Below are 26,898 nucleotides of genomic sequence, written 5' to 3'. Positions count from 1 at the left end.
GTGGGTTTCCTCCGGGTTTCCTCCCACAAGTCCTAAAAGATGTGCAGTTAGGTAATTTGGACATTCTGAATTCTCCTTCAGTGTACCCGAACAGGCGCCAGAGTGTGACAGGTGCTGTAGTGTGGCGACCAGGGACTTTTACAGTAACTTCATTGCAGTTTAATGAAAGCCTACTTGTGACAATAAACATTGTTATTATTTTTTTTTTTTTAATAAATGTTTTATTGAAAATTTTTTCCCAAACAACAATTTTTCCCCTCTTACAAAGCAAACGCAACAATAACAATACAGAAATTTTAAACAATACACAAGTAACAAAACCCCTTTATCTTTGACCTAAACTAAACCCCCCCTCCCCCCCCCCCCTCCCCCTGGGTTGCTGCTGCTGGTCATCTGTCTTCCCTCTAACGTTCCCCTAGGTAGTCGAGAAATGGCTGCCACCGCCTGGTGAACCCTTGAGCCGATCCTCTCAGGGCAAACTTTATCTGCTCCAGTTTAATGAACCCCGCCATATCATTTACCCAGGCCTCCAGTCCGGGGGGTTTCGCCTCCTTCCACATGAGTAGGATCCTGCGCCGGGCTACTAGGGACGCAAAGGCCACAACGTCGGCCTCTTTCGCCTCCTGCACTCCCGGCTCTTCCGCAACTCCAAATAGAGCTAACCCCCAGCCTGGTTTGACCCGGGCCTTCACCACCCGCGAAATCACTCCCGTCACTCCCTTCCAATACCCTTCCAGTGCCGGGCATGCCCAAAACATATGTGCGTGGTTTGCCGGGCTCCCGCCACACCTCCCACATTTGTCCTCCACTCCAAAGAACCTGCTCAATCTTGCTCCCGTTATGTGTGCTCTATGTAGCACCTTAAATTGAATCAGGCTAAGCCTGGCGCATGAGGAAGAGGAATTTACCCTGCTTAGGGCATCAGCCCACATACCCTCCTCTATCTCCTCCCCTAGTTCTTCTTCCCACTTTCCTTTTAGTTCGCCCACCGACTCCTCCCCCTCTTCCCTCATCTCTCGGTAAATCTCTGACACCTTGCCCTCTCCGACCCACACCCCTGAAAGCACCCTGTCCTGTATCCCCTGTGTCGGGAGCAATGGAAATTCCCTCACCTGTTGTCTAGTAAATGCCCTCACCTGCATATATCTCAAGAAATTTCCCCGGGGCAACTTATACTTTTCCTCCAATGCTCCCAAGCTCGCAAAAGTCCCATCTATAAATAAATCTCCCACCCTCCTAATTCCCAACTGGAACCAGCTCTGAAATCCTCCATCCATTCTTCCTGGGGCGAACCTATGGTTGTTCCTGATTGGGGACCCCACCAGGGCTCCCCGCACCCCCCTCTGTCGCCTCCACTGTCCCCAGATATTTAATGTTGCCGCCACCACCGGGTTCGTGGTAAACTTTTTAGGTGAGATCGGTAGCGGCGCCGTCACCAGCGCCTCTAAACTCGTCCCTTTACAGGACTTTCTCTCCAGTCTTTCCCACGCCGCTCCCTCACCCTCCATCATCCATTTACGTATCATTGCCACATTGGCGGCCCAATAGTAATCGCCCAAGTTCGGTAGTGCCAATCCTCCTCTGTCCCTACTACGCTGAAGGAACCCCCTCCTTACTCTCGGAACTTTCCCTGCCCACACGAAGCTCGTGATGCTCCTGTCTATTTTATTAAAAAAGGTCTTAGTGATTAGGATAGGGAGACATTGAAATACAAATAAGAACCTCGGGAGGACCATCATCTTAATTGCTTGCACCCTGCCGGCCAGCGATAGAGGCTGCATGTCCCACCTCTTGAAGTCCTCCTCCATTTGTTCTACCAACCGTGTCAGATTAAGTCTGTGCAAGGTTCCCCAGCTCCTAGCGATCTGAATCCCCAGGTATCGGAAGTTTCTTTCCACTTTCCTTAGAGGCAAGCCTTCTATCTCTCTACTCTGGTCCCCTGGATGTATCACAAATAATTCACTCTTCCCCATGTTTAGCCTATACCCCGAGAAATCCCCGAACCCCCTCAAAATTCGCATAACCTCTATCATTCCCCCCGCTGGGTCCGACACGTATAACAATAGGTCATCCGCATATAACGAGACTCGGTGTTCTTCTCCCCCTCTAATCACCCCTCTCCATTTCCTGGAGTCTCTCAACGCCATGGCCAGAGGTTCAATTGCCAACGCGAACAACAATGGAGACAGCGGGCATCCCTGTCTTGTTCCCCTATATAGTCGGAAATACTCCGATCTATGTCGACCTGTAACTACGCTTGCCGTTGGAGCCCCATAAAGAAGTCTAACCCAGCTAATAAACCCGTTCCCAAACCCAAACCTCCTTAACACTTCCCATAAATACTCCCACTCCACCCTATCAAATGCCTTCTCTGCGTCCATTGCCGCCACTATCTCTGCCTCCCCCTCCACTGGGGGCATCATTATCACCCCTAATAGTCGTCGCACGTTAACATTCAGTTGTCTCCCTTTTACGAACCCTGTCTGGTCTTCGTGCACCACCCCCGGGACACAGTCCTCTATCCTCGATGCCAGTACCTTTGCCAACAATTTGGCGTCCACGTTCAACAATGAAATGGGTCTATAGGACCCGCACTGCAACGGATCTTTATCCCTCTTCAAAATTAACGATATCGTCGCCTCCGACATCGTCGGGGGTAGAGTCCCCCCTTTCCTGGCCTCATTGAACGTCCTCACCATCAACGGGGCCAACAAGTCCACATATTTTCTGTAATACTCCACCGGGAACCCGTCTGGTCCTGGGGCCTTCCCTGCTTGCATGCTTCCCAGTCCCTTAATAACCTCGTCCACCCCAATCGGTGCCCCCAGGCCTACCACCCCCCGCTCCTCCACTTTCGGGAACCTCAATTGGTCCAGGAACTGCCGCATCCCCTCCTCTCCCTCTGGGGGTTGAGACCTATACAGTTCCTCATAGAAGGTCTTGAACACCTCATTTATCTTTCCTGCCCTTCGCACCGTGTCTCCCCTTTCGTCTCTAATTCCTCCTATTTCCCTCGCTGCTGCCCTCTTTCGCAATTGATGAGCCAACAGGCGACTCGCCTTTTCCCCATATTCATACCTCCTCCCCTGTGCCTTCCTCCACAGTACCTCCGCCTTTCTGGTGGTCAGAAGGTCAAATTCCGTCTGGAGTCGTCTCCTCTCCCTGTACAATTCCTCCTCCGGGGTCTCTTTCCTTGGCCTCTGTTTTCCTTTTGTGGGCCCCAATGGAGATCAGCTCTCCTCTGACCACCGCTTTTAGTGCTTCCCATACCACTCCCACCGGGACCTCGCCGTCGTCATTGACCTCCAGGTATCTCTCAATACACCCCCGCACTCTTGCACACACTCCCTCATCCGCCATCAGTCCCACATCTAATCGCCAGAGTGTTCTCTGCTCCCTTTCCTCTCCTAATTCCAGGTCCACCCAATGTGGGGCATGATCCGAAACCGCTATGGCTGAGTACTCAGCTTCTTCCACCCTAGAGATCAACGACCTTCCCAAAACAAAAAAATCTATCCGGGAGTACACTTTATGGACATGGGAGAAGAAGGAATACTCCCTAGCCCTAGGTCTAAGAAATCGCCATGGATCCACTCCCCCCATTTGGTCCATAAACCCCTTAAGTACCTTGGCCGCTGCCGGCCTTCTTCCGGTCCTTGAGCTGGATCTATCTAGCCCCGGGTCCAGCACCGTATTAAAGTCCCCTCCTAAAATCAAGTTTCCTACCTCCAGGTCCGGTATACGCCCCAGCATCCGTCTCATAAATCCCGCATCGTCCCAGTTTGGGGCATACACGTTAACCAACACGACCTCCATTCCCTCCAGCCTGCCACTCACCATTACATATCTACCTCCGCTATCTGCTACGATGTTCTTTGCTTCAAATGCGACCTGTTTCCCCACCAAAATGGCCACCCCTTTATTCTTTGCGTCCAGTCCTGAGTGGAACACCTGTCCCACCCATCCTTTCCTTAGCCTAACTTGGTCCGCCACCTTTAGGTGCGTCTCTTGGAGCATAACTACGTCTGCCCTTAGTCCTTTCAAATGCGCGAGCACTCGGGCCCTTTTTATCGGTCCGTTCAGGCCTCTCACGTTCCACGTGATCAGCCTCACTAGGGGGCTACCTGCCCCCCTCCCGTGTCGACTAGCCATTACCTTCTCTAGGCCAGTCCCATATCCCGCCTCCGCGCTCCCGCTCGCTCCCCCAGCGTCGCACACCATCCCCGCCCACCCACTCTTTAGCCATTTCCTTTTGGATTTCCGCAGCAGCAACCCAGTTGTCCCCCCCCCCCTTCTCCCTCCCTCCTCCCCTCCCCGCTAGATCTCTTTCTAGCTTGATTGCTCCCCCCATATTACTTCCGTAAGTCAGCTAACTTCAACTGACCCCGGCTACTCCTGCTCACTCCTCGACCCCCCCCATGTGGGGAACTCCCATCCGCCTTGCGCCTGTCTTCCCGCCTTATTCTTTCTGGTGCGGGAACATCCCTTTACCTGACCCGCCTCTTATGGCGCAGCTCCCTTTCCCCTCCCCCTCCCCTTCCCCATTCTCCAACTATGTCCCGTCTTTCCCCCCTCACCGGCGCCCACATTTCCCCAATGTCTCCCCCCTTCCCTGTTTACTTCTCAATTAACTTCCACCGTAACATTAACAATAACATTTCCTGCAGCATCAGTCCCTCAGTTCCGATCCAATTTCTCTTCTTTGATGAAGGTCCATGCTTCCTCCGCCGTCTCGAAATAATGGTGTCTCTCCTGATACGTGACCCATAGTCTTGCCGGCTGCAGCATCCCGAACTTCACCTTCCTTTTATGCAACACCTCTTTGGCTCGGTTGAAGCTCGCCCTCCTTCTCGCCACCTCCGCACTCCAATCCTGGTATACCCGTACCACTGCATTCTCCCATCTGCTACTCCGCACCTTTTTAGCCCATCTCAGGACCTCTTCTCTATCCTTAAGGCGGTAAAATCGCCCTGGGTGGTTCCCCCGCTTTTGGTCTTCTCGCCGGAATCCGATTTGCCCACTCCACCTCCAAGGGGCCCGTAGGGGCCTCAGCACCCATCAGTGAGCTCAGCATCGTACTTGCGTACGCTCCACAGTCCACTCCTTCCACACCCTCAGGGAGACCCAGTATCCGAAGGTTCTTCCTTCGCGCTCCATTTTCTAGGGCTTCGATCCTTTCAGTACACTTTTTATGAAGTGCCTCGTGCGTCTGTGTCTTAACCGCCAGGCCCAGGATCTCGTCCTCAATATCTGTCACCTTCTGCTCCACCACACGGAGCTCTGTCTCCTGGGTCTTTAATGTCTCCTTGAGCCCCTCAATTGCCTGTAGCAACGGGGTCAGCACCTCCCTCTTCAGCAGCTCCACGCACCGTCTCACAATTTCATGCTCAGGCCCCCATGTCGCCTGCGCTTTCTCCGCCGCCATCTTGTACTTCTCTCTTTCTGACCCTTTGGTCGACGATTCCTCGCGCTGCAGCCGCCGCCGCCGGTTTTTTCCTCCTTCGTTTGGGGGGGACTCCCTTCTCACACGCCCCACACCGGGTTGCGTCGTCGAAAAATTCCCCGTTGGGGCTCTTAAAAGAGCCCGAAGGTCCGTCGGAGCTGGAGCCGCCGAAGCGTGCGGCTAGCTAGGCATCACCGCAACCGGAAGTCCCTTCAGTGGCCTTGATGAGGTCTTTTCACAGTTGTTCCCTCTGCTGCTAGAATTCACCTTTGATACAGGCCCTCAGGTCAGCTTGCAGCTTTAAGCTTGCCCTTCCCCCGCCTGCATGCTGGAAGAGGCCCTGTTTATCCTGTAGTTGCAGCCAAATCTTTCACTGTTTCTGCGTGTGTCTGGCAACCAAGAGACATACCCTTCCTGGGGGACACTGTCGGGGGAATATTGCCGCCTTCTTCCCACACCGGGAAATGTCAAACAAATGCCGTGGGGGCCCTGTAAAAGAGCCCAAAAGTCCGTTCCAAGCAGGAGCTGCCGAATGTGCGACCTAGCTCTGCATAGCCGCACCCGGAAGTCGCCAAACATTGTTATTATTATTAGATTCTCCAACAAGAGGAAACATCCTCTCCACATCAACCCTGTCAGAACCCCTCAGGATCTTAAAAGGTTTCAATCAAGTTGCCTTTTTACTCTTCTAATTTTACTCTTCTAAACTCCAATTGATAACAAGTCTAGCCTGTCCAACCTTTCCTCATAAGACAACTCGCCCAGTCCTGGCTTACTCTGGTAAGGTTTCTCTGAACTGCCTCTAATGCATTTACATTTTTCCTTAAACAAGGAGACAGATACTATGTACACGGTACTCCATTGGTGGTCTCTCATTTGTACACCTGAACTATAATCTCCCGATTTTTGTCATCAATTCCCCCCACAATAAATGATGCAAACCCTCCCCATTTAAATATTCTTCCGACCAAATTGGACAATTTCACATTTTTCCACATAATACTCAATTTGCCAGATCTTTGCCCACTCACTTAACCTATCTATGTCCCTTTGTAGCCTCCTTATGTCCTCTTCATAATTTCCTTTCCTTCCTACCTTTGTGTTGTCAGCAAGTTTCACAACAATACCTTTGGCCTCTTCATCCAAGCCATTTAAAGAAATTGTAAAAAGTTAAGACCACAGCACTGAAAAGCTGCAGTCTAGTAATATGGACTGTAATATCGACATAATATGCAAGCTGATTTTATATTTCCCTGATAATCAACAGTTCATTATCAATTAACAAATCTGATTGGCTTCGCTAATCTATCAGCCTGATTGAATCCATGGCACTGAATGCTGCCTTTCAGCATCTGCCATCTCGAACAGATGCTGTGCTGCCAAAACTAAAGAACACAAGTCCATATAAAAATTGCAGTTAAAAACCGTACTGTTTTTAGTTGACAGAAAATCGGGAGCAGGTGAACTAGGTCCACAAACCATGTCCTATTTTCCAATCTATACTGTCATCAGGCCAGAGGATTTGCAGATATGCATACTTTATTAAATATCTTGGTGGGATTCTCCGTCCCGCCAGGCCCGTTTTCTGGCACAGTGTGTCCCCGCCGGCAGTGGGATCTTCCATCCCGGCAGCCGGCCAATGGGATGTCCCATTGTGCCACCCCCATGCTGTCGGCGTGAGGGCGCTGCCGGTGAAGAGGAGGATCCCGCCAACAGAGAATCCCAATTCTTATGTTGGAGCATGTATCAAAGAACAAAGAACAGTACAGCACAGGAACAGGCCCTTCAGCTCTCCTAGCCTGCACCGACCGTGCTGCCCGTCTAAACTAAAACCTTCTGCACTTATGGATTCCATATCCCTCTATTCCCATTCCTATTCATGTATTTGTCAAGATGCCTCTTCCTATTTGCAAACTTCAACAACTCACCAAGGCCCCTTTGACAGAACCTTCAAAGACCAGGACCTCTACCATCTAGAAGCACAAGGGCAGCAGATACCGGGAACACCACCACCATTTGGAAGTTCCCCTCCAAGTCACTCAGCACCCTGACTTGGAAATATATTGCCTTTCCTTCACTGTCGCTGGATCAAAATCCTGGAATTCCCTCCCTAACAGCACTGTGGGTGTACTTACACCACATGGACTGCAGCGGTTCAAGAAGGCAGCTCACAATCACCTTCTCAAGGGCAATAGGAATGGGTGACACGCACATCCTCTGGCATTTCAAGTGTTCATCTAAATACTTCTGAAATATTGTGAGGGTTGCCGCCTCTACCACCCTTTGAGATAGTGAGTTCCAGATTCCAGATTCCCAACAATCTCTGGGTGAAAAGCTTCTCCTCAAATCGCTCTAAATCTCCTGCCCCATACCTTGAATCCACGCCCCCTGGTTATTGACCCCTCTACTATGGGGAAACGTTCTTTCCGATCCACCCTATTAATGTCCCTCATAATTTTGTACACCTGGAGCAGGTCCCCCCTCGGTCTTCTCTGCTCCAAGGAGAACAGCCCCAGCCTAACCAACCACCCTCCACAGCTGAAACACTCCAGCCCAGGGAATGGGTCTCAGTTTTTGAAGACTTCTGAGTTTCTTCACCTTTTTTCAAAATAGCTAGAGAGAAACTGGATATTGGATTCTCAGCTTTTATTCCAGGCCAATTATGGATTTCCAATACAAGTGCACTGGAATTAAAAGTCTAATGATAGCCACGAACCATGTCCTTTTGGGAAGGAAATCTTCCACCTTTACTTGGTCTGGCCTACATGTGACTCAGGTCCACAGCAATGTGGTTGACTTTTAAATGCCCTCTGAAATGGCCTCTCAGTTCAAGACAATTAGTGATGGGCAATAAATGCTGGCCCAATACAGCAACGCCTGCCCCCCACCCCCCCCACTCCCCGCCCCCGCCCCGTCCCATGAATGAATTTTTTAAAACACTTTTATATTATGATCACCTCACAGAAAAAGTTCTGAGAGGCTGTATCATTCTTTCACTGTTTTGTTTTTTGATCTGCTGCAAATAATTTGATTATCAAGCATTAGTTTTCTTTTCCTAACCCAATCACCTCTATTGGCTAAATATTGGATGTATAGTGGTTAGCATCCCTGCCTGTTATGCGGGAGACGGGAATTCAAGTGTTGTCTAAAAATGACTCCTGTTTAAAAAGGGAGACTTTGTTTCAGCTGTGTTCCTCAAGGAACCTGGTGGAGTGGTGCAGCGACAACAATCTATCCCTCAATGCCAGCAAAACTAAAGAGCTGGTCATTGATTTCAGAAAGCAAAGTACTGCACACACCCCTGTCAGCATCAATGGGGCCGAGGTGGAGATGGTTAGCAGTTTCAAATTTCTAGGGGTACACATCTCCAAAAATCTGTCCTGGTCCACCCACGTCGACGCTACACCAAGAAAGCACAACAGTGCCTATGCTTCTGCAGGAAACTAAGGAAGCATGTCCACATTAACTCTTACCAAATTTTACAGATGCACCATAGAAAGCATCCTATCGGGCTGCATCACAGCCTGGTATGGCAACTGCTTGGCCCAAGACTACAAGAAACTTCAGAGAGTCGTGAACACAGCCCAGTCCATCACACAAACCTGCCTCCCATCCATTGACTCCATCTACACCTCACGCTGCCTGGGGACTCCCAGCATAAGGTGTCCCAGCGGGCAGCATAATCAAAGATCCCTCCCACCCGGCTTACTCACTCTTCCAACTTCTTCCATCGGGCAGGAGATACAAAAATCTGAGAACACGCATGAACAGACTCAAGAACAGCTTCTTCCCCACTGTCACCAGACTCCTAAATGACCCTCTTATTGTCTGACCTCATTAACACTACACTCCTGTATGCTTCACCCAGTGCCGGTGTTATGTAGTTACATTGTGTACCTTGTGTTGCCCTATTACGTATTTTCTTTTATTCCCTTTTCTTCCCATGTATTTAATGATCTGTTGAGCTGCTCGCAGAAAAATACTTTTCACTGTATCTCGGTACACGTGACAATAAACAAAACAAACAAACAAACAAACAAGGGTCAGTGACAGGAACACTGTTTTTTTTGAGGTCTATAAATGACTTGGACCTTGGAACATGGATAAAAACTTTAAAATTTGCTGATGATAGCAAACTTGGAACTGTGGAGAAAAGTGAGGATGAAATCAACCACCATCTGCAGAACACAGAGAAGAGAGAATAGGCAGACAAGTGTCAGATGGAGCTTATTACAGAGAAATGTGAGGTGATGCATTTTGGCACAAGAGATAGGGAGATGTGATAGTTTAAAGGCGTAGTCCTAAAAGGTGTGCAGGAACAGAGGAACCTGTGGGGTGCATGTGCATAGATGTTAGAAGATAGCAGGACATGGGGCAGGATTCTGTGATCCTGAGGGTAAGTGTTGACGCCGTCGGAAACGTCATCGCGTTTCTCGACGGCGTCAACACAGCCTCAGGATCAACAATTCTGGCCCCTACAGTGAGCCAGCACAGCACTGGAGCGGTTCACGCCACTCCAGCTGCTGATCCCGGCGTCAACTGGGCGCCACGGGATCCGCGCATGCGCAGTGGCACCAGCGCCAACCCGTGCATGCGCAGTGGCTTCCTTCAACGCGCCGGCCCCGATGCAACATGGTGCAGAGCTACAGGGGCCGGGGCGGATGAAAGGAGTCCCCAGCCAGAGAGGCCGGCCGCCGATCGGTGGGCCCCGAACGTGGGCCAGGCCACATCGGAGGCCTCCCAGGGTCGGACCCCCCCTCGCCCCCCACAGGCCGCCCCCCGACCCTTCCACGCCGAGTTCTCGCCAGCTGAGAGCAGGTGTGGACAGCACTGGTAGGACTCGGCTTTTTTACGACGGCCGCTCGGCCTATCCTGGGCCGAGAATCGGCTGGCCGGCTGCATAGAGCGGCCCCCGACCGGCGCCGTGCCAACTACGCCGATTCTCCACAGAACAGAGAATCATGAGCCGGGGCGGTGTGGCGCGATTCGCGGCAGTCGCGGGGATTCTCCGGTCCGGCCCCGGGTTGAAAGAATCCCGCCCATAGTGAGAGAATGGTTAGCAAAGCATATGGGATCTTGGGCTTCACAAATAGAAGCACTGCATACTAAAGCAAAGAAGTTATGTTGAAACTCAATACAGCTCTGGTTAGGCCCCAGCTAGGGTATTGCATCCACCACTTTAGGAAAGGTGTGATGGTCCGTGAGAGGATAAAAAGAGCTAGCGCAAAATATCAAAAAAGATAGCAAAAGATTCTAGAAGTACATGAAAGGGAAAAGAGTCGCGAAAGTGAATGTTGGTCCCTTGTAAGATGAAACCTGGGAGTTAATTATGGGGAACACAGAAATGGCAAAGCTGCTAAATCAATACTATGCCTCAGTTTTCACGGTGGAGGACACTAGTACCATTCCTATAGGAATGGGCAATTCAGAGGTAATAGAAAGGGAGGAACTTAGAGCAATCAACATCAATAAGGAAACGGTACTCAACAAACTATTGGGATTGAGGGCAGACAAGTCCCCCGGGCCTGAAGACCTACATCCTAGGGTGTTAAAGGAAGTGACAGTGGTGATAATGGATCTATTGGTTATTCCAAACTTCCCTGGACAGGGAAAGGTTCCAGTGGATTGGAAAGATGCTAATGCAAAGCCCTTATTCAAAAATGGAGGGAGGCAGAATGTGGGAAATTTCAGACCAGTTAGTTCAACATCTGTTGTTGAGAAATTTTTAGAATCAATTATCAAGGAAGTAATATCAGGACATTTGGGAAGCCAAAGCGCTATCCATCAAAGTAGACATGGTTTTATGAAGGGTAAATCATGTTTGACAAATTTACTAGAGTTCTTCGAAGGTGTAACAAGCAAAGTAGATAATGGGAATCCTGTAGATGTAGTATAACTGGACTTCCGGAAGGCATTTGATAAGGTGTCGCACGGAAGGTTAATTCACAAGGTTAGATCACATGGGATTAGGGGTAATTTATTAGCTTGGATAGAAGACTGGCTGACGGACAGAAGACAGAAGACAGAGAGTCGGGGTAAATGGGTCTTTCTCTGGATGGCAAGATGTAACTAGTGGGGTGCCACAGGGTTCGGTCCGCAGCCCCAGCTATTTACAATCTATATAAATGAGTTGGAAACAGGGATAGAAGGTTCTGTAGCCAAACTTGCAGGCAACAAAAAAATAGGTGGGACAGTAAGTTGCAATGAGCAAATAAGAATGTTACAAATGGATATAGATAGGTTAGGAGAGTGGGCCAAAATGTGGCGGATGGAGTTTAATGTGGATAAGTGTGAGGTCATGCATTTTGGTTGTAAAAATGGGAAGGCAACTTATTATCTAAATGGGGAGAGACTTCGGGGTGCTCTGTTGCAGAGGGATCAAGGGGTCCTCGTTCATGAGTCGCAGAAAATTAGCATGCAGGTACAGCAGATAATAAAGAAACTGAATGGAATGTTGGCATTTATAGTTAAAGGAATAGAGTATAAAGGTGTTGTTGCAACTATACAGGGCATTGGTGAGACCACACCTGGAGTATTGTGCACAGTTTCAGTCCCCTTATTTGAGGAGAGATGTAGTGGCATTGGAGGCAGTTCAGAGGAGGTTCACGAGGTTGATTCCAGAGATGAGGGGTTTGTCGTGTCAAGAAAGATTGAATAGTTTAGGCCTATACTGTCTAGCATTTAGGAGAATGAGGGGAGATCAAATTGAGGTAAACAACTTGATAAAAAGTATGGATAAAGTAGACGTGGAGTTAAGGCCAGGATGAGATCAGCCATGATCAAATAGCGGAACAGACTCGATGGGCCAAATGGCCTAATTCTGCTCCTATATCGGATGGTGCATCGCCGAGCAACAAGTGGCTGGGGGACTGGAGAATCCCACACCATGTCTGCTAATTTTAAAAGGTACAAGAGTTATTCCTAAAATGCTTTCAGGAACATGAAGACAGGAACTGAATGGTGTTAGGGGCAGTGGTGGCCAGAGCACCTGAATGCGCAGAAGGGCTGAGTCCAGGAGAGGAGGCTCGTGGGTGGAAAGACATGGCAAGTTGAGCAGCCAGATGCTTTGTCGTCGACAGTTTGGGCATCATCCTCCTGGGCTCTGTTTCCACAGAAGGCTGCTGCTACATACTGCTTCCTCCAATATTACCTAATCCCAGCAACATCCAATTACGCCAGGCACAGCTCCCCGTGCTATGTTCAGGCTTTTTAACAGTTCTGATACTTTACCTGCAAACCTTTCTTCACAAGTAATTCGCGTTCCTTTCTGAAATAGGAGATGTCCTTCGGTATGCAAACGGAACTGAAAGACAACGGAAGCACGTTAAAGTGATAGTAGAAGCAATAAGGGCTGTTTAGCACAGGGCTAAATCGCTGGCTTGGAAAGCAAACCAAGGCAGGCCAGCAGCACGGTTCAATTCCCGTACCAGCCTCCCCGAACAGGCGCCGGAATATGGCGACTAGGGGCTTTTCACAGTAACTTCATTTGAAGCCTACTTGTGACAATAAGCGATTTTCATTTTCATGTAACATTGTGAGATGCAAGAACTTTAGGAAATGTTTATTCGCAATCTTTGCAGTTGACTTTATGAAGAAACTGTTAAACATTGATTTATTACTTCCTTCAGATTTATAGTAAGTTTCTATTATTAAACCTGATGTCTGTCAACTCTTGAAAAATGTTGATTTCAGTGCAGAATATTGCATAGTTTCAACGTTAGGTTTTCACTGAAGCTATCAATTTGAGACCAGTAGCTGTAGATCAACCTCCCCCCCCTCCCCCTCCCCACCCCCTCCCCACCCTACCTGGCTAGAACTTTAACAAATTTGTTCAGGGGAGCACTTACCTTGAATCATGCTGGGTTCTGACCAGCAAAGGTTCAAACATTAAATATTTAGAAGTAAGGAAAGGTAATGGAGTTACATTTACAATATGCTTAACAAGGCACTTGCATTCCATACGATGTCAAACCAAAATAATATGACGCTGTCATTCCACTTTGCTTCAGAATCAAGTTTAACTCGGTGACTTGAGATTTACGCTTCCAATTTATTATTAGGCGAAAGTTTAAATCACTTCGCAATGATGTTAAACTTGTGGTGTAAATGTAACCGCAGGGCAAAATGGGAACATAGGAATTAGGAGCAGAAGTAGGCAATTCAGCCCTTTGAGCCTGCTCCACCATTCAATCAGATCATGGCTGATCTCTTCCTGGTCTCAAAGCCACCAACTTGCCTCTTCCCCATATCCCATTAACCCATTTTTATCAGAAATATATCTATTTCCTTGAAACCATTTAAAGACTCCGATTCCACCGCATTATGGGGCAGTGGGTTTCACAAATTCATCACCCTCTGCGAGAAGTAGTTCCTCCTCATCTCAGTTCTAAATCCCCTTAGATTTAGAGAGAAGGTTAAGAAGTGACTTAATTGAGGCATACAAGATGATCAGAGGATTGGATAGGGTGGACAGTGAGAGCCTTTTTCCTCGGATGGTGATGTCTAGCACAAGGAGTCATACCTTTAAATTGAGGGGAGATAGATACAAGACAGATGTCAGAGGTAGGTTCTTTACTCAGAGAGTAGTAAGGGCGTGGAATGGCCTGCCTGCAACAGTAGTGGGATTGCAGCCAGGAAGCCTGCTCCAAGATTCTCGGAGGGAGCCCTGATCAGACGCCTGGTTGGAATTCAGCAGAGGTGGGACCCAGCAGAGGTGGGACCTCCAGTACTCGAATTCCAGAAGGCATCCTCCACAAAGGTGAATACCTCTGCGTTTGAGGGTATTGCAGCTTTAGTAAGTGTCAGCTCCCTGTGGAAGAGAACGGACAGCAGAGTCAGACAAAATAAATGACCTTCACGTGGTCAGGGTAGGTCTGCCATCTGAAGTCTCTCACTGCACCTTGCAGATTGTCCACCTGTCACGAGGCCTTCCTCTTCATCTCTCACCCCCCCCCCCCGCCAATTCCCATGGTGTCACTCCAGTCTCGACTCAGCTCCTCACATCCCTGCTCCCACCCCAGTCCCACACATACCACTCCTCAACCATCTGAACTGGCAGGACCCCCGCATACGCTCTCCGCATCTGCCTCTCCGCAGTTCAAAATCGAGCACAACTGTCGTGAGAGGGCCCAGCCACCCAGAGTCTGAGAGGGCTCCGCAACATCACCCCACATGAGAAAAGAGCTGGCTGCGGAGGAGCAGGACTGTGCCTGTGCGGAGGGCAAAGTAGGAGCAGTGAGCAAAAGTGAGAACCCTAAGTACACACAGTCATTCCTCAAGCCTCACGTGAGTAAACAAGATGTACTAATGCCATCTTTTTTCCTTGCAGGGCAATCAGATGAGTAGCCCGGACCATCCTCAAGCCCCCCCCCCCCCCCGGATACTACTGATCCGAGCAGCTCAGTAGGGGAATTCTCGGACATCACCATGGAAGAGGCGTCACAGCTGTCAACCGCACCCTGCACCAGCCCGAACTTGCACTCGACGGGATTAAGTAGTAGGAAGACTTCAGGGTCACTCACTGGTGAGCACCTCACAGCTGAAGATCCACTGCAGGTGCAGGCAGGGACACAAATGCAACTTAAAACATCAAATTAAAATGTGATTACGACGGTCAATAAAGCACCCCAGTCCGTCCAGGACCCGGGACTCAAACTATTTTTAATTCAACCAAATAAACTAAATTAAACAAACTGAGGGACAAAGTAATATGGTCCGTTCCTTAAAGGGCTACTGCCTTAAACAAAAGCAAAGAGAAAATTAATCATAAAATGTCAAATCAAAATGTGTTTCAAAGGGTCAATAAAGGCCTGGGGCCTGGGACTCCAATCAGTGGCACTGCTGTTTAGCTCTTCATTGGCACAATTAACTTGTCAATGAAGGGTAAGACAACATATCAGGAAAATGACTGCCTCTTGTGGCTTACAAGTCACAGCTGATTAGAGGGAAGCCTGCAATTAGTATGACAAGCACAGACCGAGAGGGCACCCTCATTCTCCCAGTTCACAGCCCAACACACTAATTCCAACAGTCAAACTTCTCAGACAAGTGGAATTGAAATTCCATATAGCTTCACCCCTTTGACCTCACAGTGCTGCCTGAGCGTGGGGTTCTACTCACACTGCAGCCATGCTTCCCCAAGTACGAGGGTCTTCATGCCTCATAAGATAAGGATGCAGCCTTTTCCTAGCCTCTCATGGAAACTCCACTCAAGAGGCACACAGTCGTCCCCAGTGCTGAACCTCTTTATTCACCTCTTTCCACCCACTTTCCAGCTCGTACTAAGGATGGGCACACCCCCAGTGGAGATTTGAGCACAAGCCTAGCAAGGAAGGCACAGGAAGCAATGTCTGCATGCCAGCCTCCAGATACTTAAAGCAGAGGGCGCCTCGAAGTGAGTGGAAGCTAAGGCCTGCTACTGACCCCTTCCCCCAAGATTGAGAGACTGACCCCCAGCCCAGGGTTGAACTTATCTGTGTCCCCACGTCCTCTCACAAAAGATTAGGTGGGGTTATTGGGTTACGGGGATAGGGTGGAAGTGAGGGCTTAAGTGGGTCGGTGCACTCAATGGGCCGAATGGCCTCCTCCTGCACTGTATGTTCTATGTCTATGGCTCTCCAGTGCACCCGAGCAGCGAAGACCCTGGAGATACATGGCTCACCTCCGATATCCCACTTGAAGGTGAGGCCGCCAGGTTCACGTTGATGCAAATCTGTTGTAAATGGCGCCGTCGTGATGTCAGGCCAGTGCCCCATGAATGTTCCGTGAGGGGGTAGGGCAAGGTGCGGAGTGCTTGCTGATCACATGCTAATGGTAAAATGGTGTTCCTGGGCTCCTGCAGCGTGGTAATTGTTTGTTAAAAAAAAATTATAATTTTAGAGTACCCAATTCTTTTTTTTTCCAATTCAGGGGCAATTTAACGTGGCCAATCCACCAAACCTGCACATCTTTGGGTTGTGGGAGTCAGACCAATGCAGACACGGGGGGGAAACTCCTCACAGACAGTGACCTGGGGCTGGGATTGAACCCGGTCCTAGACACCATGAGGCAACAGTGTTAACCACTCCGCCACCATACCGCCTCCCTCCTGATTTTGAGTCCGCATCACATTTCTCACTGACGGAGAGTGCGGCTCAAAATGGCCCCCGCAGGATTGCCTCACATCCTCTCATTTCATTACACAGTGCTTCTGGATATTTACAACTTCAATTTTTTGCTTCCTTTGTGGTGCTAGCAAACAAGTAGTGTTTGCACATTTCTTAAAATATATAATTATTTTTAGTATGCATCAAGTATTTTTAATTTTAACGAAAAAAAGCAGGCCGATGTTTATTGCAAAACATTACCTGAAAGGTCGTGTAGGTGCTCCCTGTAATATTCCATTTTCTTCAATCTCTTGCTTCAGTTCTGCCAGCTCTCCAGCCAGCTCATTTTCCATAGCCTGGATTCGGGAAGTAGCAGAGACTTTGTACGTTTCACCCATTGTGGTACAGTTATTGACCAGCTGAAGACAAATGTGCCATCAAATAAGTGTTAGAATAGATTTGGATTAATCGGGCACAGACACAATGGGCTGAATGGCCACTTTCTTCATCGTAACCTTTCTGTGGACTGAGTTACTAATATACTCATTTCATTGGCAAGCACCGACTGCATCACTCATCATTCATGTGTTTAACCTGACGTCGGGCATTTGCCTAGAATTCATAATATGGACTAAGCTCGGTACGAAACCTGAGCATATTTTTTAGAGACAAACATGCTGAGGAATTATGTTTTCAAATTTTTTGATTTTGATTTGGCCTACAAATCTGATGGTGTGAATCAAGGTTAATAGGTGGAATTTTCCATTCCGGAGTGCTGGCTGAGGCGAGAAGACAGCGCGTGCAGACCTCCAGATGGTCTGGCACTCTGCACAGAAACATTCTGCAGGCATGGCCCACGGCATCACTGCACTGCATGGGGCAGTGTCATGCAGCACTGCCAGGGTACTGCCTGGCCATGTCCCTTGTTGCTCTTTCTAGCTTTAGTCTATTTGCTCTGTTTAGGTCACCTTTGCTCATGAGTCGCCAGGTATCTTTATGATACCGCCACGTGGTTCAAGTTCAGGTTATGATTAATAACACAGCACACCGCTTAGTAAGGATTAAAACAACGGTCATTTATTATATACAACAAGCAATATTAATACCCTAATACTACTTTCTATATAACAAACCTATCACTACTGGCCAATACTTAACTTAGGAAGAGCCCACCAGGTCAGGGAAACGAATGGCTTGTCCAATCAAATCTGGCCCGTGGGATTCAAAAGGCTGCTACAGGTCGGTGGCTAGGTGTCTCTACCGGATAGCGATCATTGGATTCAAACCTACGATACAGGGTGGCTGGTCTTGCGAAGGTCTCGAGCAGGCGAAGATGAGAGAGAGAGAGATCTGAATTTGGACCTTTACTTTTATAGGGCCCAGGGGCTTCCCGCCTCCCGGGGCGGCGCTTGACCCTGAGTCCCAAGTGATTGGATTCTGTCCCCAGTCTCTGGGGTCGATGTGTCCAATGGTGAGGCGATTCCTTGATCGGGGGGTGGTCGCTCACCTGTCTTTGTTTCGGCCACTGCAGGCGCCGACAGGTCTGGCCCGGTATTCAATTGCTAATATGTTGCAATTGTTCCCGGGGATAGCCGATTTAACTGTGGATGTCTGAATAGATTAGGTGTAAACAGTCCTGAATGAAACTGCGGATACCTGGGTTGATGGGCTGTTGATAGCCCTGAGTATCGATCTGGGCTACCTTCCCAGAGCTGAATATGCAAACCTGTCTGCAGCTGCCTGCTTGTGTCTTTTTGGCTGCTTTTCCCAGCAGTCTTTCGGGTTAGCCGTTTTAAACTGGGTTTTGGCCAGATTAATCGGAACGCAGCCATTTTACATGGCTACACCCTCTCCCCCCTCTGGGGACTATACTTACCTATGCGCCTCCGGTGGTTTATCTTCGTCTTGTTCCTGCTTTTGAAAATCAATTATAAACTTCACTAATGTGACAATAAGGAGGGGACATGTGTCCCACGCCATCGGGAACTCGGCCCATCGCGAGCGGAACATCGGGGGAGGCCCTTGGGTGACGTCCTGAGGCCGTCCCAACGGTGTACGGCGTACTCTGCCATTTTTGAGTGGGCGGAGCATCGCAAAAGCAGCGCTGCCCCCCGATTTCGGTGCCAACGGGGATTCTCCGGTCGATCGCCAAACGCGGTTTCGGCGTCGGAGACCGGAGAATCCCGCCCTCTGTTTCAGATGGACGTCTTTCAATTAGATTTTTTTTCAGTCTAGGCTTCTAGTTGGATGTCTTTGCCTTCAGTCTGTAATGGTTTTCACTGTAGACTCATCAGAGTCTTGAGACCTCTCTGCGGACTCAGAAACAGCAGGCAGGAAACATTTGGGAGAAAGAGGAGAGAAACACAAAGCTTCTCCTCACAGCACCCAATAGCTTTCTGCTGGGTTCCCTGAAAACCCCACCTGGCAATACCAAATCACTACCTGTTGTCAGGCAGGATACTGTCCTTGGCCAATCCATTGGCCACCAGACACCAATCGAACCAAATCCCTCCAATCACTCGGGTGCCATAAAGTCTGAGTTTGTCTGTTCAAAATCTAAATCTTCACAGCACAGTGTACTATTTTGCAACTTTTGAGTTCCTCACTGTCCCTCCTCGACTTAAAGGTGAGTCTCCCTTGAAGATCCATGGAGCAAAAATGAAAATGACAAAGTTAAAGAAATATGAAATAAGGGAATCAACAGGAAAGTCCCTTATAAGGATTATTAGTCTTTGGAATTCTCCTCCTGGTGTGATGAATGTAGGAAATTGTTATATGTTATTTTTTATATTTTGTTGTAGTAATGTTATTAAAACTCTGGGTTCAATACATACAGGTAGTATGTCTGCTAAAGCTGTAATTAAGTATTGTGAAAGGAGGGAATCATTGATTCTAACCATTTCCTTATTTACATATAGTTGGCAAATGGAATATTGTTTCTAAAAAGGAGATTCCCAGGGGTGTAGATAATTAAATGGATGATGTTTGGTCCTAGCTAAGCAGATCATTGGACATCTTAGTGGCATTCAGATGATGTAAGTAATGAAAGGAGCCAGGTCTATCTGTGCTTTTGGCTGTTTTTCCATAGGATTGGAGTCTGACAAGACAGGTTGTTCCTGAAAGTCTCTCTCCAAAGGTCTGCATAGAGAACAGCAAGTAAACCTGGTTGTTAACTTTATTTATAAGTGTATTTTGAACTGCATTGGGTTGCTTTGTTTCTAAAAATATATAGTGACAGGTGTAAATAGTGAGTTAAAGTTTTTCCTTTTAAGAGCTGTTTAACGGTTAATTGTAAAGCTTTTTTATGTTAATGTGGTTAATTCTGTGTTTAAATTAAAGTTTGTTTTAACATAAAAGATACTTATTGGTCAGTGCTGTCACTCCTGAGGTGAAGTTTCCCCACAGTTTTACAAATTGAAAATTGTTTGGGGTTTCTCATCTGGTGTCCCAACAGAAATTGGGGTCTGCTCCGGTATCCTAATACCATACAACTAAATCATTGAATATATTCAAGGCAGAACTAGACAAATCTTTGATCTGCAATGGAGTCAACAGTCATGGAGGACATGCAGGAGAGTGGAGTTAAGGCTGCAATAAAATCTGCAATAGGTCTAATGATGACCATGAAACCATTGTTGAATATTGTAAAAACCCATCTGGTTCACGAATTCCCTTTAGGGAAGGAAATCTGCTGTTTTTAGCTGGTCTGGCCTCCAGGCCCTCCTCAGCAATGTGGTTGACTCTTAAATGGCCTAGCAAGCCAGTCAACCCAAAGGCAGTTGGGGATGGGCAATAAATGCTAGCCTAGCCAGCGATGCCCACATCCCATAAATGAAATAAAGTCATTCAGTAATAAATGTTTTCAGGTCCCAAAGTCTTAGCAGTCTGAAGTGAATAATATCACATGAATCAAAGTGACTGAAGACTGGCATCTGCAAAGCTGGGGGGTATCAGGAGGAGGCGAAGATAGCTCATTCACTTGGTAATTCTCATTGATGATGCTTTGTCTTTTGCACTGATTTGCTGGCTTTCTCTGTCATTGAGGATGGGGATATATGTGGAATATTCTCCTCCAGTTGGTCCTTTATTTGTCCACCGCCATTCATGTGACAGGACAGTGACAATTTGACTTGATCCATTGTTTGTTGACTCACTTTGCTGTGTTTAGCATGCTAAAGAATGGAAGCAACATGTAGTCTCGTGTGTTCTAACTTGATCAGGTTGGCATTTCATATAAATGCTTGGTACTGCCCCTGGCATGCCCTCCTGCACTGTTCATTGAAACAGCATTGATCGGTCCCTTAGCTTGATAGTAATGGAACAGTGAGTGATAAGCCAGGCCATGAGATTACAGATTGTGGTGGAATACTATTCTACTGCTGCTGATGGACCATTGTTCCCCATGGATGTCTAGCTTAGAGCTGCTAGATCTGAATCTATCCCATTTAGTACAGTGGTAGTGCCACACAATACAGTGTGAAGACAGGACTTCACCTCTACAAGGACTGTGCGGTGATCACTTGTACTAATGGGCAGATACGTAGATTAATGAGTAGGTTTCCCCCTCTTGCTGGTTCTCTCACCACCTGCTGCAGGCCCAGTCTGACAGATACATCTTTCAGGCTGGCCAGTTCAGCCACTAGTGGTACTATTGGGCAACTCTTGGTGATCTTGCTACCCTCAGTGCTTCTTCCAAGTGCTGTTCAACATGGAGGAGCATTGATTCACCTGCTGTGGGGAGCACCTCGGGAAGTGCAGCTCTCCCTCACTACTGATTTGCTGGCTTTCTCTGTCATTGAGGATGGGGATATATGTGGAACATTCTCCTCCAGTTGGTCCTTTATTTGTCCACCGCCATTCATGTGACAGGACAGTGACCATACAGTGCTGGATTGTATGTTCCTCCACAGGTGGATTTGAAATTTTATGGCGGAGGGTGGGGGAGGCATTGGATGGCCCGCCCACCCTTCGGCTTATTGAGGCCCTGACACAGTCAATTAATGGACACTTAAGCATTTTATCCCACTCCCACTGGAATTTCCTCTGTGGTGGGGTCCCAATATCATGTGGAAAGCCCAGCAGCTATAACACTGCTGGCTGGCGTCTGGCAAGATTTTGATGTTCCCCCTCCCTCCAGGTCATCCCTCCTTTCACCCTCCCCCGGCACTTGAACACTGCAACCCTCCAATCAACCTATCAGTTCAGGCACCTCAGCATTGGGAATTGCTTGTAGTTCCAGCAGTGGGTCCTCGTGGCGTTGCTGGGACTACAGAGCTACTGGACAATAAGATTGGTCGGCAACTCTCTAAGGCAGGACTTCCTCCCAAGAACGGGTCAGGCGCCTCAAAGAAATTAATGCTGCTGCCGGTGTTCAAGGGCAGGGAGCTGCTGGGAGCCTGGGCAGGTTTCCCTGATGATTTAGCCATTGGGGTGCCGATCACCCAGCCCAATATAATCAGCCTAAAGTGTCAGCCTAGGTTACCTTTGTACACTGTGGCTTGTGATATTCATGTGACCTCTGTCATCATGTTATATAAATAAAAGGCTTTAAGGCAGTAACCATTTTACATACCACATGGAGTCAGAGGCAGGAGTGTTAGCACTGAGCCAAGGCTGACAAGAAGGCATAAACAGTTGTGTAAATATAGTCATAGAATCCCGACAGTGCAGAAGGAGGCCATTTGGCCCATCAGTCTGCACCACCCCTCTGAAAGAACTCTCAACCTGGGCCCAATCCCCCCCCCCCCCCATTCCCGTAATCCCATCTAAGGGCAATTTATCATGGCCAATCCACCTGACCTGCGTATCTTTGGACTGTGGGAGGAAACCAGAGGAAACCCACGCCAACACGGGGAGAATGTGCAAACCCCACACAGTCAACCCAAACCAGAAACAAACCCGGGTCCCCATCACTGTGAGGCAGCAATGCTAACCATTGTGCCCTCCGTGCCACCCCTGTTAAATCATCCAGAAAAAAATCAACAACGTTTTGCGAATAGGGACGGTCAGCCTGTGACTACATGGTAACACGGTCAAGTCTAGCGCCACGTGGGAGAACTGTGTCAGATCTCCCTGGGACCGTGGGCAGTGCACAAATGTATCTTCCAGCTGAAGAGTTAGTTAAATAAACGTACTGTTATTACAGTCCTTGTTAGTCAGTGTTACAGCGAAGCACAGAAAACTACAGGGGACAAAGTTCTAGTGTAAACCTAAACTGGTTCCTCAAAGCACTGGAGTGGGATTTGAACCGGAATCCAAAGGTTCAGAGGCTGCTGGTGTTGCTACTGAGTCAAGAGTGAACGAGATGGGAGCATCTGCATGGCCCTACCCAAAAATATAACTCAATAGGCGCTGCACAGCAACCAGGGGAAACAAAATACTTCCGTAATGGAACTTGAAAGATTTGAAATACTAAAAATCTCTTTATTCTAATGGTTATAAAAAGGGTAACAGACAGCTTCACATACAGTTAAAACAGGTGGTTTAAGTGACCAGGTAAAGCAGCAACCTCTATTTTCTCTTATTTGCTGTTTTATTTTAAGTCCCACAGTCTACCCGGAGATCAGGAGTCGCTCCAAGTTCCTGCCTCAAGAAGCAAGGCGGCTTCAAAAACAAAATGTAAGATGAAAAATTATTACTGAATTAGCAACGCCAGGTTGCTATTTTCCCACACGAATTGCAAAGCAGCGTTTCAACTCGTTTGAGTCTATCCCACGAGTGTTTCTAAAAAAAAAACATTTCCCAACCTGGAAGAACGCGGAATGATCCCGGAGTGAAAATCCTAGCAGCAAATGCGTGCAGTAGGGAGAGTGTTAGGGAGCCAGTGTAAGGGGAGGGTGACAGCCAGCTGAATGTGCAATCACCAGGGCAACAATATCAACATTCACAATCGCCTCTCACTTTATGCCTATTCATCTCTAAACGTTTCTTTGACGTGTACCCTCTCATTATCCTTTAATGCCCTTCAAACACCTATGTGTTTATTATTGTCTGCCTCTCCCTCCCCAGCACTCAAACTTGTCCATTTGTAACTATAGAAACGCTACAACAGCCGGGGAAGGCGATTCCAGGTGTAGGTTCCTCAGCCGCTGCTAGGCTGCAGGTGAGTCCATCAGAGATATACGAAGCTCTCCATTCAAATTACCCCCCCCCCCCTCTATTAGGTATTCAGAATGGCTGGTTTTAGATTTCAAAAGTTCAGATGGAAATCAAACATGCAACAATTTTTTTTAGAATTACTGCTATTTCAGATATCCAGCATTTGCAGTACTCTGCTTTTGTGGATGTACTGCTACATTGGTGGGGCGAGGGGAGGGGGGATGTAGTCATTTATGTGAGCTATAAGAATCATGGAGTCTCTACAGTGCAGAAGGAGGGTCATTTGGCACATCACCGACCCCCCAAAAGAGCACCCTAACCTAGGCCCACTCCCCCACCCTATCCCTGTAACCCCACCTAACCTTTGGCGACTAAGGGGCAATTTAGCGTGGTCAATCCACCTAACCTGCACATCTTTGCACTGTGGGAGGAAACTGGAGCACCCGGAGGAAACCAATGCATTCACGGGGAGAATGTACAACACTTATCCAGGCACTTTCTTTGTGAGGAAAATTCACTTATTTGCGGTGGGAATATTTTTCAGTGGTTTAGATAATTTGGCCATAGTTCCTGGATTTCAGTAGGGCAAAGGTCCAAAATGGCATTCTGGGGAGGCAGTGGCAGTGATATTGTCACTGGACTACCAATCTAGACACCCAGGGTAAATGCTCTGGGGACCAGGGTTCAAATCCCACTCCGGGAGATGGTGAAATTTGAATTTAATAAAAATCTGGAATTAAAAGTCTAATGATGACCATTAAACCATTGTTGATTATTGTAAAATCTCATCTGGTTCACTAATGTCCTTTAGGGAAGAAAATCTGCATTTCTTACCTGGTCTGACCTAGATGTGACTCCAGACCCCCAGCAATGTCTTAAATGCCCTCTGAAATGGCCGAGCAAGCCACTCAGTTCAAGGGCAATTCGGGATCGGCAATATATGCTGGTTCAGCCAATGGCACTCACATCCCATGAACGAGTTTAAAAAAAAAATCTATAAGGCTAACTCGGTCATCTCCTTTACAAAGGTTTGGACAGTCATGGATGTTTACGGGTGGGTCATAGAGGCCTGCTGAAAAAGACTCTCAAGTGTCTATAATATCATTGAAGGTCCAGAGGATGCACACCATCTGAATACCTATTTCTGGAAGGTCTTTTACCTGCTTGTTTATTATGTAAATATGAGGTGACTCCTTGTAGTCAACAGTTGTGTTGCGTTTAAGTGAGAGATGTGCTAGCTTGTGTGTGGCAGTCCGTAGGGGAAAGAAGATCTCCGTTTGATAGTAAGCACTGCAGGATCCATAGGGCCTTCTACACTATCTTTGCAGTTACTCAGTGCGTTATACAAAATGCTTGCATGTGGAGGTCAGACCACAACACACATGGCAGTGTACCTTCTGTTCCCTTCTGTGGCCATAGTATAAACGTGTATGATGTTGAATTCTGCTTTGCAGTTAAGATATTTCTCAAAGAACTTCATTTTTATCCAAGTGAAAGAACAAACCATCTGTACACAACTGAGATTTGCTTCAGGTTGCATGCAAATAATGGGATTTGCACCAAGTTTATGCAAAGTAATAGCACATAGGGAAAATCTTGCATTTAAATAGTCGCTCGACTAGCTTAAAAAATATTTACTCTTCAAATGTGGTGTGCTTTCATTAACATTAATGTCTTACATTGTGCATTGGAGAGGATGTGGTCCCAGTCAGACCTGTTAATTCTCATGCATTAGAGAAACAATTCATTTGGGATTTCAACATTTGTGTGTCAGGTTCTTTAAATATAAACACATTTTCATCAAAATTTTACCATAACCTGCAGCACACTAAATCATTGAATAGGGTATGAAATCTATTTTTCCCTAAGCACTTCCTGTGGTTATGTTAGAGCGCCAACCATTGCCAAACCTTTACGAATGCTGTTCTTCAGGCAATTGAAGCCTTGCAGCAAACTATTGTCTCTCTTCCCTATTGGACAGCTCAAGAACCCGGGTGAAGGGGGGTGCAGTCAGGGGAAAGAATTGAACCTGGATTCCAATACTTCAACTGAGATTTTTCTTGCCACACTTTGGCAGACCAACTTTCTTGTTTTGATCTAATCAAAACAAGAAAGCATTTGAGATTTCACTTCATTTTCAACTGGCAATTCATCCAAACAGTGATTTGAAGGGGGGGGGGGGCTACCGAACTAGTTACATCTGAGAGCAACAGCACCCTGTTTTAAAAAGCGAGGATGTGTGAAATTTAGTAGATAGAGCCATAGAAACATAGCAAGTAGAAGCAAGAGGGGGCAATTTGGCTCTTTGAGCCTGCTCCACTATTCATTATGATCATGGTTGATCATGAAGTTCAACACCCTGATCCCTCCTTCTCCCCCATATCCCTTAATCCCCTAGAGCTATATCTAATTCCTTCTTGAAATTACACAATGTTTTGGCCTCAACTACTTTCTGTGGTTGCGAATTCCACAGATTCACCACTCTCAGTGAAGAGATTTCTCCTCACTTCAGTCCTAAAAGGTTTACCCCTTATCCTCAAACTATCTCCCCTAGTTCTGGACTCCCCGATCATCAGCAACATTCTTTCTAAATCTACCCTGTCAAATACTGTTAGAATTTTGGAAGTTGGCGGCACAGTGGCTAGTACTGCTGCTTCCGGAGCGGAGGACTCAGATTCGATCCCGGCTCCGGGTCACTGTGTGGAGTTTGCACATTCTCCCTGTGTCTGCGTGGATATCACCCCCACAACCCAAAGATGTGCAGGTTAGATGGATTGGCCATGCTAAATCGCCATTTAATTGGAAAAAAAAATATTTGGGTACTCTAAATTAAAAAAAAAAGAATTTTGTAAGTTTCTACGTGATCCCCTCTCATTCTTCTAAACTCAAATGAATATAATCCGAGCCGATTTAGTCGTTCCTGCCATCCCAGGAATCAGGCTGGTAAACTTCGTTGCACTCCCTCCATAGCCAGTGAATGATAAGTGAGCTAAAGTGTGGACTCCCCCAATATAAATGTGGAGAGAGTTTGATGGATAGGTGAGAAGCAGTCTGAAAATAATAACAATGTTAAATGAAGGATTTAAAATAAAAAAGGCTAATCATTTGCAACCTTTTCAGGCCATCGGGACATATTTAAGCACTTCATTGTAGATTAATAAACTTTGAAATATTGGCTGCGATTCTCCGGGGGCCGCTAGCCTCAGGTGAGATTCCCAAAGGCTGTTGAATCGGACATGAGTGCCATAATGGGATTCTCGCTGGGCGTCAAAC

At 47.5% G+C, this 26,898-nt stretch overlaps 1 protein-coding gene across 1 annotated transcript in view; it reads right to left on the bottom strand.

Moving 5' to 3' along the window:
- Positions 1–16,937, bottom strand: part of LOC140411021 (uncharacterized) — a 399,297-nt gene extending 382,360 nt beyond the window's left edge. Inside the window, exons 1-2 of the mRNA XM_072499979.1 lie at positions 16,789–16,937; positions 12,674–12,746 (exon numbers count right to left, since the gene is read on the bottom strand). Of these exons, the coding sequence (XP_072356080.1) occupies positions 12,674–12,746; positions 16,789–16,925 (210 nt within the window). The 5' untranslated portion in view covers positions 16,926–16,937. The remainder of the gene's footprint in view (positions 1–12,673; positions 12,747–16,788) is intronic.
- Between the last annotated feature and the right edge of the window lie 9,961 nt (positions 16,938–26,898).

Source organism: Scyliorhinus torazame, chromosome 4, assembly GCF_047496885.1.
Source record: "Scyliorhinus torazame isolate Kashiwa2021f chromosome 4, sScyTor2.1, whole genome shotgun sequence".
Lineage (NCBI taxonomy): Eukaryota > Metazoa > Chordata > Chondrichthyes > Carcharhiniformes > Scyliorhinidae > Scyliorhinus > Scyliorhinus torazame.
Note: the sequence above shows the minus strand (reverse complement) of the source record. Positions and strands in the feature narration are given on the sequence as shown.